This window comes from Quercus suber, unplaced genomic scaffold, assembly GCF_002906115.3.
Source record: "Quercus suber isolate HL8 unplaced genomic scaffold, Cork oak 2.0 scaffold_7, whole genome shotgun sequence".
Classification (NCBI taxonomy): Eukaryota; Viridiplantae; Streptophyta; class Magnoliopsida; order Fagales; family Fagaceae; genus Quercus; species Quercus suber.
The window spans coordinates 1,759,112-1,773,772 of NW_027069473.1; the positions used below are offsets into that span (position 1 = coordinate 1,759,112).

At 37.8% G+C, this 14,661-nt stretch overlaps 2 protein-coding genes, 1 long non-coding RNA gene and 1 other non-coding gene across 4 annotated transcripts; 3 read left to right on the top strand and 1 right to left on the bottom strand.

Annotated features, from left to right (window-relative positions):
* The first annotated feature begins 783 nt into the window (after nucleotides 1-783).
* Nucleotides 784-3,552, top strand: LOC111984653 (uncharacterized). The gene is made up of 6 exons (XR_010629647.1): nucleotides 784-869; nucleotides 988-1,123; nucleotides 1,690-2,143; nucleotides 2,279-2,428; nucleotides 2,587-2,749; nucleotides 3,143-3,552. It is a non-coding gene; the product is annotated as an uncharacterized LOC111984653 (long non-coding RNA).
* Nucleotides 3,553-3,703: 151 nt separating this feature from the next.
* LOC111984676 (uncharacterized) lies at nucleotides 3,704-4,956 on the top strand. Its single transcript, XR_010629648.1, has 3 exons — nucleotides 3,704-4,106; nucleotides 4,189-4,267; nucleotides 4,727-4,956. It is a non-coding gene; the product is annotated as an uncharacterized LOC111984676 (transcript).
* A 2,473-nt stretch (nucleotides 4,957-7,429) lies between these two features.
* Nucleotides 7,430-10,344, bottom strand: LOC111984675 (uncharacterized). The gene is made up of 3 exons (XM_065774950.1): nucleotides 10,293-10,344; nucleotides 8,894-9,656; nucleotides 7,430-8,822 (listed from the first exon to the last, which is right to left on the bottom strand). The coding sequence occupies exons 1-3, from the start codon at nucleotides 10,342-10,344 to the stop codon at nucleotides 7,430-7,432; spliced, it is 2,208 nt and encodes a 735-aa protein (XP_065631022.1).
* A 1,640-nt stretch (nucleotides 10,345-11,984) lies between these two features.
* Nucleotides 11,985-14,402, top strand: LOC136068174 (uncharacterized). Its single transcript, XM_065774964.1, has 5 exons — nucleotides 11,985-12,185; nucleotides 12,618-13,463; nucleotides 13,548-13,748; nucleotides 13,827-13,925; nucleotides 14,004-14,402. Exons 1-5 carry the CDS (start codon nucleotides 11,985-11,987, stop codon nucleotides 14,400-14,402), a joined length of 1,746 nt encoding a protein of 581 aa, XP_065631036.1.
* Nucleotides 14,403-14,661: the final 259 nt, after the last annotated feature.

A 14,661-nucleotide genomic window follows, 5' to 3' on the forward strand; every position in this document is an offset into this window, starting at 1 on the left:
TTATCTGTTATTTCATTTCAATAGATGTATATATGTATCTATGGTACATATGTATATATTAAGGCAACGTTCCTTCTGTTTGCAAAAGTTGGTTTGTTTGGCTTGGCTAATACCTTATAGCTGAAATAAATCTGTTTAGTTGCACTTTTTTGTTTAAACCAACTGCAATTTTTTTAGATAGGGCTTGGTTAATGCATTTTAGTAGGCAAACAGTGGCCTTAGATTAGTTGTGCTTAAAAGTCAGTAAAAAATTTGACTTTGCCATTTCATCCCTTTTATTTTATGTGATTCTTCTTTCGGTTCCTATGCTGTACTTCCTTTTTATTCCTCTGAACTCTGGTGTGGAAGTAATGTATATACTGATGTATCTATGCTTGTATATTTTATCAAATGTGCTCGTTTAGCTAAAATGATTGAACTTATTTTGTGCTTTGGAGAAATTTCCTGTTGGTTGCTAAATCTTTTCCTAATCACTGTTTCTCATGTACGTAGAATAATGGAGCGTGAAAAGCAGCTTAGCATTCTTTATAAGAAACAAGGTCGTGCTACCCAGTTTTCGAGTAAAGCTAATCGTTGGCTGCAATTGTCTCCTTACGGGTTTCTGGCCGTATGGATGACCTTACAAAGCACATGGTTCATCACCACCTCTGCCAAGGTGTATAACTTTTTCTGTTGTACTACAACTTGAGGGTGATTATCAATTGTTTCAATGTGATTTTGTTCATTTTCCGCACTAACATTGTGTCAAACTCTTTATGTAAAATTGATCTCATATCCTACAGTAAAAAGCAAAAAGTATCTGGGGCCTTTGCAGATCAAAGCATTGAACAACTAAATGATGTCAGTGCTGTCAGTGGAGTTAATCTTAGGTATGTGATTCTCCCATTTTTAGTTCTGCCTATTGCAAAGTATAAGCTAATTAAGTTAAACAATTCACACTTAAAGTAGACAAGCTCAAAACTCTCCTGTCATTCTGCTCTTAAATAGGAAGAGGAAGAACAGCTATTTTCTGGGCCCAAGGAGGACAGTCGAGCTTTAGAAGCATCTCAAAGAGTTGTGCAAGAAGAAGAAGAAAGGCTGATTTTGCAGAAAGCTCCTCTCCAAAAAAAGCTGGCTGAGATCAGTTAATACATTAGTTGATACCTCTTTATAAAAGTGTTCTAATTGTACTTCTATTCACTTTGTGCTTAACTGTATGTCAACAAAAATAATAGAGCCTTGATATATGGTGCATGCTTGTGTTTGTTGGAATTTCGTTTATACTCACTGTGTCCTTTTTCTCACTTCCAGGATGATACTACATTTGAGAAGCAAAGTGCACTATTTGCTTTGGCAATTTCTGACATTGTACTGATAAACATGCAAGTAGTTTTTATTTTTTGGGATCATGATTATTATTACTGATTATATATATGTATATATTATGTTTAAGTCTTTAGAAAGAACTGTGCTTTTTGGAAAATAGAGGCTGTTCAATTAATGAGCCTCTGGTTTGGTGTTTCTTTGATTTGGATGAAAATATGAAGTTAACAGTGTTTTGTACACGTATACTTGCAACATTTATGCTAATTGATTAATGTATGCAAGTAACGAATAATCATTTTAGATTTGCATCTATGTGTTGTAATGCTTAATAGCATTAAATATTTGTTCTTTTATAGAGGCATTATGCGGGTTCTGAACGTGCAGGTTGAGGCTCCAAAGAAGAAGGTAAAGAAAACCAACCTCCCTGTAGCAGAGTTGGTGTATGGAGGAATGTTCCCAGCAGATGTGCAAAAGGCAGTGGAGAAGGAATTTGAAATGGCTTTGCAAGATAGAGTAATGGAAGAAACAAAAGACAGGAAGAATGTTGTTGAGGCCTATGTCTATGACATGAGAAACAAGGCAGTATTCTTCGTGACAAATATCTGGCTTTTAGTTTTGGACTTCTAAACTAATACTTATTGTGGTATTTAAAAGAAATCTAATACTTCTTGTTTGTTTCTCTGTTTCTCAGCTTAGTGATAAATATCAGGAATTTGTCACTAATTCGGAGAGGGAAGGGTTTAATACTAACTTCCAGGAGGTAGGAGATTGGTTGTACGAAGATGGTGAGGATGAAACCAAAGGCGTTTACATTGCCAAGCTGGAGGAGCTCAAAAAGGTAAGCGTGGTTTGATTTTCTAAATGGCTACTTTCCTTGCCCCCCACCCCCTTCTTTTTCCTTTCCCGGCCTTGTCATACAGCCACACATAGAAAGACAGTGATTACTGATTTTGATGTTTGTGTTACATTGCAGCAAGGTGATCCCATTGAGGAGCGTTACAAAGAGAGTGTTAACAGGGGAGCTGTAATTGATCAGCTTGTTCATTGCGTTAATAGCTACAGAGAAGCAGCAGTTTCAAATGATCCTAGATTTGATCACATTGACATCTCTGAAAAAGAGAAGGTAATATCCGAATTGATCTCGAATTCAAGAATTTCTTGCATTCCAAAACCTTTAATTCAAGAATTCATGCTGGTTTAACTTTCATTTTTTTTTTTAATTTTAATTTTAATCTTTGACAATTGAATTTATATTTGTCATGATCTTGTTTGATGTTCAAGGTTTGGTTAGGAAGAGCTTCTAAGGGCAACAGCTACGCACCCACCACCACCACCACCAGTGTATTACAGGCTATACAAAGATTACTTACAAAACCCAAAGTCAGCACTTGAGCCTCACCCTCCTATTGAAGGGACTTAGTTGTGTTTTGGAAGCAACTACACTGTGAGAATTCCCTTTTATTTATTTTTTTATTATTGTTTCTTGATTATGAACTTAAGTTGCTTCTCATTTCACATTGATTATGTGTTTGCTTCTTTGAAGTTGAATAGTTTGATTTTCATGACCTATGATTGAAAGTGTGAAATGTTAAGTTGTTAAAGAGTTGAAATTTTCATGACTTATTAGAAAGCTGAAGAGTTGTACTTTAGGGGATTGGATATATATATATTGTTTTTGGTTTTCCAGTCTATGTTAGTTGCTATTTCCTCTTTGTTTTGGCCAAGATTATGTGAACCCTTCCATTTAATTTTTTTCTTAACACTTCAGACATAATTCCATATTTACTAATGAATATGCATTTGGATATCTTACGCAATTGTTTGCATTTATTCCCAGCCAAATCTGTACACACTGGTTGTTGTCCTGAAAGATGCATCTGGCCGTGTAGTGGACTGCCAATCATCTCCCTTGTGGGCATAAGACAAGTATATAAAGCCCCTAAACAGTTACTTGTTAATGGGCATCCCATTCTAATAAGAGGTGTTAACAAGCATGAACATCACCCACGTCTGGGGAATCTACTTCAGATTTGTGTGTATGTATTTGTATATGACTTGTAATCCCATTATTTTTTTAGTTACAACACTTAATCTAGTTATGTAATCTAAAGTTACAAGTAGACTGAACAGAATAAATATTATGTTGTATTAATTGCAATATAACTTCTAAAGAAGGCCCACTATGAAGTTATACTTCTAGGAGACGTGTGTTAGGAGAATGGCCATACAACATCATATTATTTAAGTTCTTCAGTTTTTATGACAAGTCATTGTCAATGAACCAAGCATTAAGCATCAGGTTTGTTTTCATAACACCTTGTTTGGTTGCACTCCCCTTCTTTTCTTTTTGATTTATGTTCTAGTGAAATTCTTGTAATAGAAGTTTAATTAATAACATGCTTATATTTAAAGATTCCATTCTATATTGTTTAGGCAAAATGTATCTGCAAATGGAGCTGGCCCTAATCCTGAAGGTTCCTTTCACTATGGTCAAATTAATGTGACTTGGACCTATGTGATAAAGAATGTGCCACCAGAAATAATTAATGGGACGCTTCGAACCACACTTAACGGGATCTCATTTGTCAATCCTGACACACCAATCAGGCTTGCTGACAAGTATAATGTGATGGAAGCTTATAAGCTTGATTTTCCTGATCAGCCTCTTAACAGAACACCCCGGGTGGACAGATCTGTTATTAATGCTACATATAAGGGATTCATAGAAGCCATAAAGTATTTCAGAACGACACCATGGTGCAGAGTTTGCATGTAGATGGCTATTCATTTTTTATGGTTGGGTAAGAATCTTTCCTTTGTTTATACAATATCTCATTTGCCTTAAGGTATAAGCATTGTAAGAAATTGATTGATTGAGTGCAGGATGGGTACTGATGAGTGGACAGTAGACAGTAGAAGTAGATTATACAAGTGGGATGCAATTTCTCGCTCCACTACACAGGTTCGTTTTTCATGTAATACAAGGGAATCATGGAGCTAATGTGAATAAATTTCTTCAACGGCTAGATTCATAATTTTTATAATTTCTATAAGAAATTAAGGTTCTTAGAAGTGAAAAATGCTAGTCTACAAAGTTTGTCTTTTTGTGACATGTTGGAGCAGGTAGAACAATCTACAACTAATACTTGTAATTATATCTAAAAATTATGTGTCTTCCCTCGATCCCCTCAACAACAAGAGGGAGTGTGAACACTGTTATTTTTTCACATGCACTGATGCTTTGGCAAACACTAAACAATTAAGCATGCTCTTTTTATTATTGTCAAGCACTTTCATCTATTATTTATTTATTTGTATCTCAGATTGATTTAGTTTTTATCTTTTTGTATTACTTCCCTGACCACTGTAAAGCTATTGGCATAATGGTTTATCTTTTCAACCCAATACTAATTTGTTGCAGGGAGTAATTTAAATCAGATGGCTGATAGCTGGGATGGGAGTTCTGAAAATGGCAGCCAGTCAGATGAGAGCTTTCATTTTGAAAGAGTGCACCTTGAGCCTATATATGATGCATTTGTCTGCCCATTGACAAAGCAAGTTATGCATTATGTATTTTTTTTTTTTTTGGTTAAAAGGATCTGTGAAAGGGTTTCTTATTTTTTATTTTCCCTTTCCGAAAGGGGTGTGTTTTATGTGTTTGTCAAAATGCTTGTTGTTCTTGTAATTTCATTTTTAGTAGCTTATTTTGCTCCTTTTTTTTTTTTTTTTTTTTTTTATTGTAAACAAAAAAATTGATCTCCATGTAAAGAAATCACACATTCAAATCGTAGTTACTTTGTAGTAAAAATAATATCTCATCGAAGTTACTGTGTAGTAAAATAATATCCCCTTTGGTCTATTGATCTTTCATTACGGAAAATATTCTTGATAAATTGGTTTTCTTATTATTATAAATGTTTAGTAACATTTTTTTTTTTATTAGTTCTAATCACACGGGATATTCAGTAAATGTAGGCACTTTGGACCATCTCTAGACTTTACGGAAATTTGAAAAAGAACTTGACTAATATTGCTACTGGGTGAAATTTGGTTTAATATATACCTGCTTGATCTTAATCATCATACTGTGATGCCAACTTGTTTTTATAATTATTTCTGATAAGTTATTGCAAGTTTATCCATTACCAAATGGCAAAATTTATCCATCAAATTCTAATCTCATTAACAAAAAATTGTCTAATTGTCTAATGTAACAATAATTTTTTTTAATCTCAAATTATATATATATATATATACACACATACACATACATATACATTTTTTTTTCATCCTAAAACAATTTCTAATAACTTAACAACTAAACTTATTATGAAATTATTGTAAAACATTGTAAAGGTAACATTTATTATATAAAATATTAACTCAACAAAAATTTTTTTAAAAAAAAAATTCTTTTTCTTGTCATTTATTTTTCTCTTAATTCACCTGTCAACTGTCACTCTCATGTCTCATCTCATCCCACTTTAAAAATATAATGCTTCATTGTCCAAACCTTAAAAAAATCTCCCCTCCATAATAATATAATATACTTCTTCTCTCCTTTTTCATTCTTCTTCTTCAGTTATTACTATTTAAGCGTAAGTTGAAAAAGAGTAAGTTGCATGAAATGCACCTATTACTATTTAAGCGTGGTTGGTTACGTAGGAAAAGCTCTTGTTTATGTTGCCTTAGAAAGTAGCCTTAGAAAGAATCGTTGTTTTATTTCTAAAATTGTGTTGCTTGAACAAGTCCTCTAATAACATATTGGCTAAAGTATTTGGGAGTATTCAAATCAGCTGCTACACACACACACACACACACACACACACACACACACACACACATATATATATATATAGATCTGCTTGTTGATGGTTCATTCTATACCAGTACGTAAATTTGCATTGCTTATTTCTCTTGTCTTCTTTGGTGTAGGTTCAATAGTTCAAGCCTTTTGAATCTGGTTCTTAATATAAGATCAAAGGGTATCGGGTGTTGCTATAATAAACACATTTTTTAACATATGATCCTGCAATCCTAAATCTTTTTAGCTCAGGAAAAATACATCCACCCAAAGGAAAGACTTTCGATTTCTAACAGCATGAATAAAGTAACACCTGCTCGCTGAAATCTCCCTCCATAGCTGATTGTATCACTATATTCACCAAAGCCCCTTCTACCAGTGGCAAAAACATTGCCCACAATCAAATCATTGAGACAAAATGACAAATTCAATTCCTCAACATAATTTTAAGTCTCTTTCACACAAAATAGGAAAAACAAGTTCATTAAATTATCCAATGATAATTCATTGGATATAGAATACTTCGATTACAAGTTCATTCAATGATAAACAAAATAATAATTGTCCGCATACAACATAGTAGTAATAATTGTCCGCATACAACCTAGTAGTAAGTTCAAATACACAATAAAGAGAACCCCAATTTACATCTACAATGCCATTCCAAAATCGAGTATTTGCATGCCTGAAAAAATTTCAAATATTGTCGTTAGATACCAAAAGCCAAAACATACACACTAATCTATGCAACTTGGCTAATTGATACAATCATGGCATTTTATATAAAAGCATCCCTAGACTACCTGTTATGTTTTGTCTTAATTTTTAATAGTCAGTGAGTTTCTTGCTCTGTTGATACCTGTTTCCTGATTTTTGTGGTATAAATATGCTCAGCAATCAATGTACTACATTACAATGCCTTCTACTCTGAACAATATAAATTTATGGCACTTTTGGCAATTCCTCCAGTTCTATACAACAAATTTGGCATGGATCATGGAAGATACTTCATTGTTGTTTGAAAGTACAATGAAGAACTGGATTTTTGCAGGTATTTTTATTTTGGGTTCTTTCTTTTGGTGGTGGGTGGAATAGGTTGAAGTGGATTAGATATGAAAGAAATTTGTCGAAATTCTACTAGTGCATTTTTTATACACAATTCTGCATTCCAATGGCTAAGCTAAATGCAATTAATATAAACTAGATTATAGACAAAAGCAATGGTGTACACAATAGTTGTTCTAACTAATAGTTGCACTAATCTATGCAACTTGGCTAATTGATACAATCATGGCATTTTATATAAAAAGCATTACTTACCTAGTTTGGATCGTTACTGCTTGTCGAAGACCCATGGGAAAGCGGACATCTTCTACGGTTATGCCCAAGTTGATGACACAGTCCACAACTCTGCTTCTGTTGAATCTCCCTCAAGTCAGAATCTGGCCTCCGGCTTCCTCGTTCTTGCCGAACCCCATCCATCTCATTCCGTATCCTAGATGCCACAGGTCGACCTTTGCCCCGCAACAAGTTTGGGTTAGGCACCCACTTTGGACTGTTCACATCCCTCCACAATGTCTCTAACATTGGCACCACAAATGCATGTGAGTAGGTGCGAATGGCGTTTGGCAGACTATAACAGGGGTCAATATATGTAGTCACATCTTGCCCCAAGTGCTGAATAGCTTTAATTGCATGTGAACAAGGGATCTTTCGATTTTGCCACTTTCCACAATGACATGTTTTGGCTATTAGGTTTACTTCATGACTATGGTGTCCCCCTCTAGAGTTATAGATATTGTATGCAGTAATTACTTGATATATATCATTCTGATTATTAAACGCTGCTATTTGGTGTGAAATAGATTTTTGCAGGTTTTTTCCATAGATTTCTAAGGCATATGTACTCCATACCTTGTCATTTGAGAGATCATGAGTAATTTGTTTGTGTCGATCATGGAAATACGCAACAAGTTTGCTGTGTGTGAATTCAACCATTGCAGCAATGGGTAGGCCATGGGCACCTTTGAGTACTCCATTAAAGCACTCCGAGACATTGGTTGTCATAGCCCCATAACGGTATCCACCATCATATAGCTGGGTCCACATTTGTAAATCCTCTTTCATTAGATATGTGTATGGCATGATGGATGAGTCGGGTTCACTTTCCTGCTGCTCGGTTCTCTGTTTCTTCCTAAGGGCCTCGAGCTCGGCTTCCTTGATAGGTTGCATGTACAACTCAAATTTAGTTTCCTGAGTAGCATACCCCGCTTTCAAGGCCAATGACTTTAAAGTGGCGTCCTGAAAATGCGTGTTGAAGTTGCTAGCAACATGTCGAAGGCAATATCTGTGAACTACTCGTACTCGTCCATCATCATCTCTAAGCCAATTTGCAATTGCGTTTTGAATACCCATATGTCGGTCAGAAATTACACAGATGTCCTTATTTGCTATCACATCCCCCAGTGCAGTCCGGAGGCATTCTAAAAACCACCTCCAACTAGGTCCTGACTCTTTGTCCACAACGGTAAAGGCGAGAGGCAAAACCTTGTTGTTGGCATCAGTGGATATTACAATCAATAACACCCCTCGATATTTACCATACAAATGGGTCCCATCTATACTGATCACTGGCTTACAATATCTAAATCCTTCGATGCATGGAGCAAAAGCCCAAAATATATAGCGCAATATTGTATCACCAAACTCGTCCCTGGTATGGTGTGACACCAGAACCGGGTGCTAGGTTCTTGATCCAAGTATGCCAACAATAAATTTCTCAACCTTTGGTAAGACTCTTCCCAATCCCTAAATATTTTTGCAATAGCTCGTTGTTTCGCATCCCATATCTTATAGTAAGAGAGCTTATACCCATAATACTTCCCTTTAATGAAATCTCTGAGGTGATAAATTGTTGCCATGTGTTTTTCTTGCAACAATGGAACAAATTCTGCTGCAAAAAAATTACAGTTCATCATTCTACCATCAAGGGCCGTGGCAAGGGGTATACAACTGTGAGGACCCCTATAAGATGTGACCATCCATAGACCATGTTCACGCTTCTCGACTGCCCCAACGTACCATATGCATGACTCATCGATGCAGTTCACAGACAGTCTACTTTTGGTCGACCTACTAGTGATAATGTTTCTGTTATGCTTTGCGGCGTAAATTGTTAATGCACGTTTCACCGCCTCTTTATTCGCAAAAATCAACCCTTTCACAAAATTCATGTCCGCATTCCAAGAAGAACCAAATGCATGCTGAACAACTTCAAGATCAACCATATTTTCCCAAGTATTTTCATAAAATGATGAGGCAGGAGGTTCATAAACAAGGGTCGTATTTGTAACATGTTGAACTCTGACATTAGCGTCCGCATCATCTTCATCACATTCAGGCATATCATCAACATCAGGAATTAGAGAAATTTCATGATCATCAAGACCCCTGTCAAAGTCGCCATTATCAATCCTCTCTTCGTACTTATCTCTATCATCAGGATCTTCCCCAAAACAGTCTTCATCTTCATCTTCAACTACTAGAACTGTAGAGGATTCACCTCAATGTGTACAAAATTGATCTTCGTAGCTATTTCCAAGTTCGCTCTCAATTGTTGCTAGTGTCTCTTGAAAAGGGGGTGTATAGCCTCCCAATGTGGTGCATCGATTATCTAGGACTGCAAATTGTAGACATGTAGTTGTTTGTACAATTTCTTCCTCTACGCCGACTTCCGCACGCGACTCCAAAGTGACGTACAACTCAAAATCTATTGTTTGCTCCTATTTCTGCATCTTACTAAACATGAATTTCACATGTTTGTCCTCTGTTATCTCTATATATCTATAATTAATGCATTGATTGAGGACTTCATATGGAGAACGGAAAGTAATATGTATGTCATGCAAAGCAGTGTTCACTTGCAACTCTTCCATAATTTTTACTTTCAGCTCATTCAAGATCTTTAGCTTATGGCGTATTATCATATAGTAGCACTGCATACCCGGACCTTGAAATGAGGATCCGTCATAAGGGTTGGTATTGGTAAGGGGTCCACCGTAGTATATATTTATAAGGATCATTGTCAACCTATAGATCATCAAGTGCAATTGTGTTATAAATTTATAACGCTCAATCAACATCAATCACAAAACTTTGTGTATGAAATGCCAACAATACTAACCGCAACCAAATTTGCATATACTCACCTTTAGTAATCTTACAAACATAGTCATTACCAAATTCATATTCTTTAAATATTCCAAATCATTCTAGGGGCATGACTTTCAAAACCCATTCAAATAAGTTATGATGAACAAAAATATTATATACCAACTAGTTATCCATTGAAATCTCTGTTACAAATACTATCTTAGGTATCAACTTATAATCCATTTCATATCCATGATAAAGATCTAAAAGTACTAAATATTCCTAACAATTGATCACAATATTTAGTACTAAATATTCCCAATAATAATCACAATAGTAATTGTGGGGACTCAACTTGGATTGGACCCTGAGTATGCATGGGTTTTCAGCCCAACAAGCCCAAACAATAAATTTTTAGAGCATGGGTACAAGAACTAGTACTGTTCGACAGGAAAGGTTATATTCGCTGAGTAATAAGGGATATGTCAGGCTGATTGTATGAGAAAAATTCTCCTCGGCTAGGTTTTAGTGAGCCTCTCTTATGCATGGAATATCTGTTCTTCCTTTCTCCCTCCTTTTTCCTCCTCATTTCCCGTGTCGACTTAATGCCATCCGTTTCCATGTTATATACTACGTTCTTTCCTCCATTTCCATTGTACACGTGTAGTTCTTATTTTGGAAACTCCTTTCTGTCTCATCCAGCACCTACCGGAACCTTTGCTCAGTAGCCATAAAGCTGCTTAGTTACTGTTCAGGTATCACCTCCACATTAATGCGGCCAAAGGGTTAGTTGGAAAGCATTTAATGGAGAGGTGATAGCCTTGGAAGATATTTGCTACCTTCCCCGACTCCTCCTTAGGTTTATATTCAATTTTCAGTTCAGATACAACTTTGCGAAGTTTCCTGAATAAAATGAAAGTTACGTTTACCTCGGACTTTAGTGTCCTCGGACGTGCGTCATGCCACTATACACGATATCCATCCCTTTCTCCTATATTATCCCTTCAATAATTTTTTTACACTATCCTCGGATAACTAAGCGTCCTCGGATTGGGCCGTTGGGCCCTAAGCCCACTTCTGAGGATTCCTATATCTTTTTAAATAACAGACCCCACAATAGCCCCTCAAAATCTCACTTTTTGTCACCTCGGGAAAAAGGGAGATTTTGATGTCCTACCCTCATTTATTTCGTAGACTTCCCTTGCTTTCAGAATGTCCTTTTGCTTGTCCAAGGCATGCTCCTGACGTTTCGGCGTCAAGAGCACGCCATTATTAAATGATGACCGCTTTGTTGTCCCACACGTTCAACGACCTGATGCAAATCTAACGGTGGGGGATCCTTTGCATTTATGGGCGGGATTTTTCCCGCTCCCAATTTCTGTGCCCTTATAAAGTGTCTTTCAAATCAAATCTCTCTTCAGTTACAAATTACACCGTCTCAGCACATATTCATTGAATCTGTCTCTCTCTCATTACTCCACGCTCTCATAAATACTAGGAGCCCGTCCGAGGAGCTTACTTTCCAAACCTGTAAGTTTCCTTAACCCTCCCTAGTTTTCCATCTTCTGCGTCAGTTTTTCTTTACTACTGTTAGAAAATGGGTAAATTTAAGTATCTAGTTGATTCTGAGGAGCAAATAGAATCATTTAGGGCTAAGTATAAGATTCCCCTAACAGTGGGTATGAGATACGCTTCCCCACAAACTTGGTTACACGATAGAAAAATGGGGGAAGTAGTCATCCCTATGATAGCTTTTATCGAGGGAGGGATGACTATCCCAATGGGTAGTCTGACTAGAAGTTACCTCAGGTTCTTCAGATTATCTCCCACACAGTGCACCTCGAATATGTTCAGGGTGCTTGGGAGTATAGAGGCTCTAAATGCCTTGTACAATTTAGGTCTGACCCATCACGATGTGAACTGGGTATATAACCTCAATCACTTGAAGGATCAGGGATATTACCTTAAGTTTAGGTTCCCTGCAGTAAGATTGATCCAGTGCCTCCCTACCTCAAACAAGGGTTTAAAAGACGATTTCCTTATTTTCTCTGGGGAGTGGCATGATGGTTTGCCCTGTCTGACAAAAGAGGGACAACCAGATAGGGTTCTTAGGATATATGCCCCTTATAAGTCAGATTAAATTTTTAATTGAAGCTATTTTTATTTCTGACGAAAATTTCCTCCCATGTTTTAATGACTTTGCAGACAAGTGCGCCACTAGACGTAATTTCAGGTTGATCAATAGGGAGAGCTTAGACAAATCCTACGATCCGAGGTGTATGTGAATCCCTCCGACGACCAATTAAGAGCAGCACATTTAATACTCAAGTACGACCCCATTTCAAAAGCCTTTTAGGTTCCCAAGTACGTGATAAAGGCAAAAGATCCTCGGCTTCACCGTATCAGTGTAGCCTTTGAGGGATTCATCGTTCCTGAGGGCACTCCCATTCCTGAAGGTGTACCCTTCACTGAACCATCGCCTAAGGCCATTCCCTCTACAGGAACTTCATCATCACGCTCCGTTCCCCAAAAAGTGAGAGAGGGAAAAGAAGAAAGAGAAAAAGAGGCAGAAGAAGGGGAAGAAGAAGAAGAAGAAGAAGAAACTTCGGGAGGACTTGTAGAGTTGTCTGATTCTGCCAACGAATTCGAAGTTTTCAACCAACCCCAATCTCCCGAGGTGACCTCTGAGAAAATGGGTATCCAAAGGAGAAGCCAGAGGAGCTTGAAAGACGTAATCGAGGGCCAGCCTGGTAGGGTGGTGGAAAAACAAGTTCAGCCCAACCCCCCACCTCTTCCTCCTCTACATCCTGGGTCACCCCAACCGATTGTGACCGAGCCCAACGATCCAAAGAGGAGGAAAGAACCAAAGGGTAAAGAAGTGATGGACGCAGAGAGGCCTCACACTACCCGTGAAGATGAGGACCAAAGAGCTACTAAGCAACAGAAAACAAGCCACGAGTCACAGCGAGGGGTGGATAAGACGACCACTCAGTCCTCGGAACCTGGGGCCTGGCTCCCAGCCCCTATGCTCGATGAGAAGCCTCTGAGGGAGGATGCTTCAATCAGGAACTTCAGTGACGGACTTGGGTGCCGAGTCGCCTCAGCATTAGAGGAGACATTTCTTCTTCCCAAGGACATGGCTGAGCTGAGAGCAATCAAGAGAAACGAGGTCTTTCAAAATACCAAAAGATATTTGGGCATGGTATGACGCTTTTACCATTATATTTCTATTGTCTTTTATCATACACATTTTTCTGTTATGTATTTTTAATTCCTTTTACTTTAGGCCGTTCAAGCCACCTTCAGGCTGGAGGAGATAACTGAATCCTACCACCAGCAAATAGACGAGGAGAGGAAGGAAAGGATATTAGCTGTGCGCACACTCAATGCTTCTGAGCAAAACATCATGCAGCTGAAGAAGAGGTTAACTGCCGAAGAAAGTGCTCGGAAGAGTGCTGACTCAGCTCTGGAGGGGGCCCAAAGACAGGCCAAGGACCAAAGGCTGCTTTTGCGTGACGCCAATGCCCAGCTAGCAACCTCTAAGGAATAGGTGCTAACTCTGCAGAAACAACTGGAAGAAGTCCAGAAGCTCAGAGATCAGGCTGAAAAAGCCAAAGCTGAGGCTGAAAAAGAAAGAGACGTCACTGAGCAGCATGGTTACAATGTGGGCGTCGCTGAGACAGAGGACACTTTCTGAGCTGAGGTGCCCGTTGTGTGCCGAGAGTACTGTTCCTTGACCTAGCAAGAAGCACTCAACCGAGCTGGGGTTGAATCCTCATCAGAGTTAAGGAAACCTGAAAATGTTTACCTCCCCCCAGCTATTCGGGCCTCCACTCCCTCTACTCCACAAGGGGAGGCATCCTCTACAGCTGCTGAGCCACCTAAGGAAGTTCAAACTCAGGCTCCTCTCTCGCTCAATCAACAAGAGCAGCCACAAATGCCTGAGAAAGCAAAGGATCTATCCTCGGCCAAAGAAGTAGAAGGGCCCAAAAACGGAGCGGCTTCTCAAACTTTTGAACAGGCCTTAGCCTCAACCACCCTGCCTGTTGGAGAAGCTCCTAAGGCGCAGGAAAAGGACGTTCCTCTTGAGGCAGCTGGCAAGGCCCCTCCACCTAAGCTCCAAATAAAGTTAACCAAATAATTACTTGTAGTCAAATTCCTTTTAGTGTCCTTTTCATTTCATTTTTCCTTTCTTTTTTTTTTTTTAAATCCTTTTAAGGATGTTCCTGGTTGCAATGTGTACTTCTTTTTGAAAACTTATAAGAGATATTGGGGTTTCGTTTATCACTTATATAATTTCCTGTATGAATGCTCTTCATTACTTACGTTTATTTATCTACTTTTCTTATGATCTTGGACTGTAAAAGAATGAAAGTTGACATTATAGGGAAGAATCATAA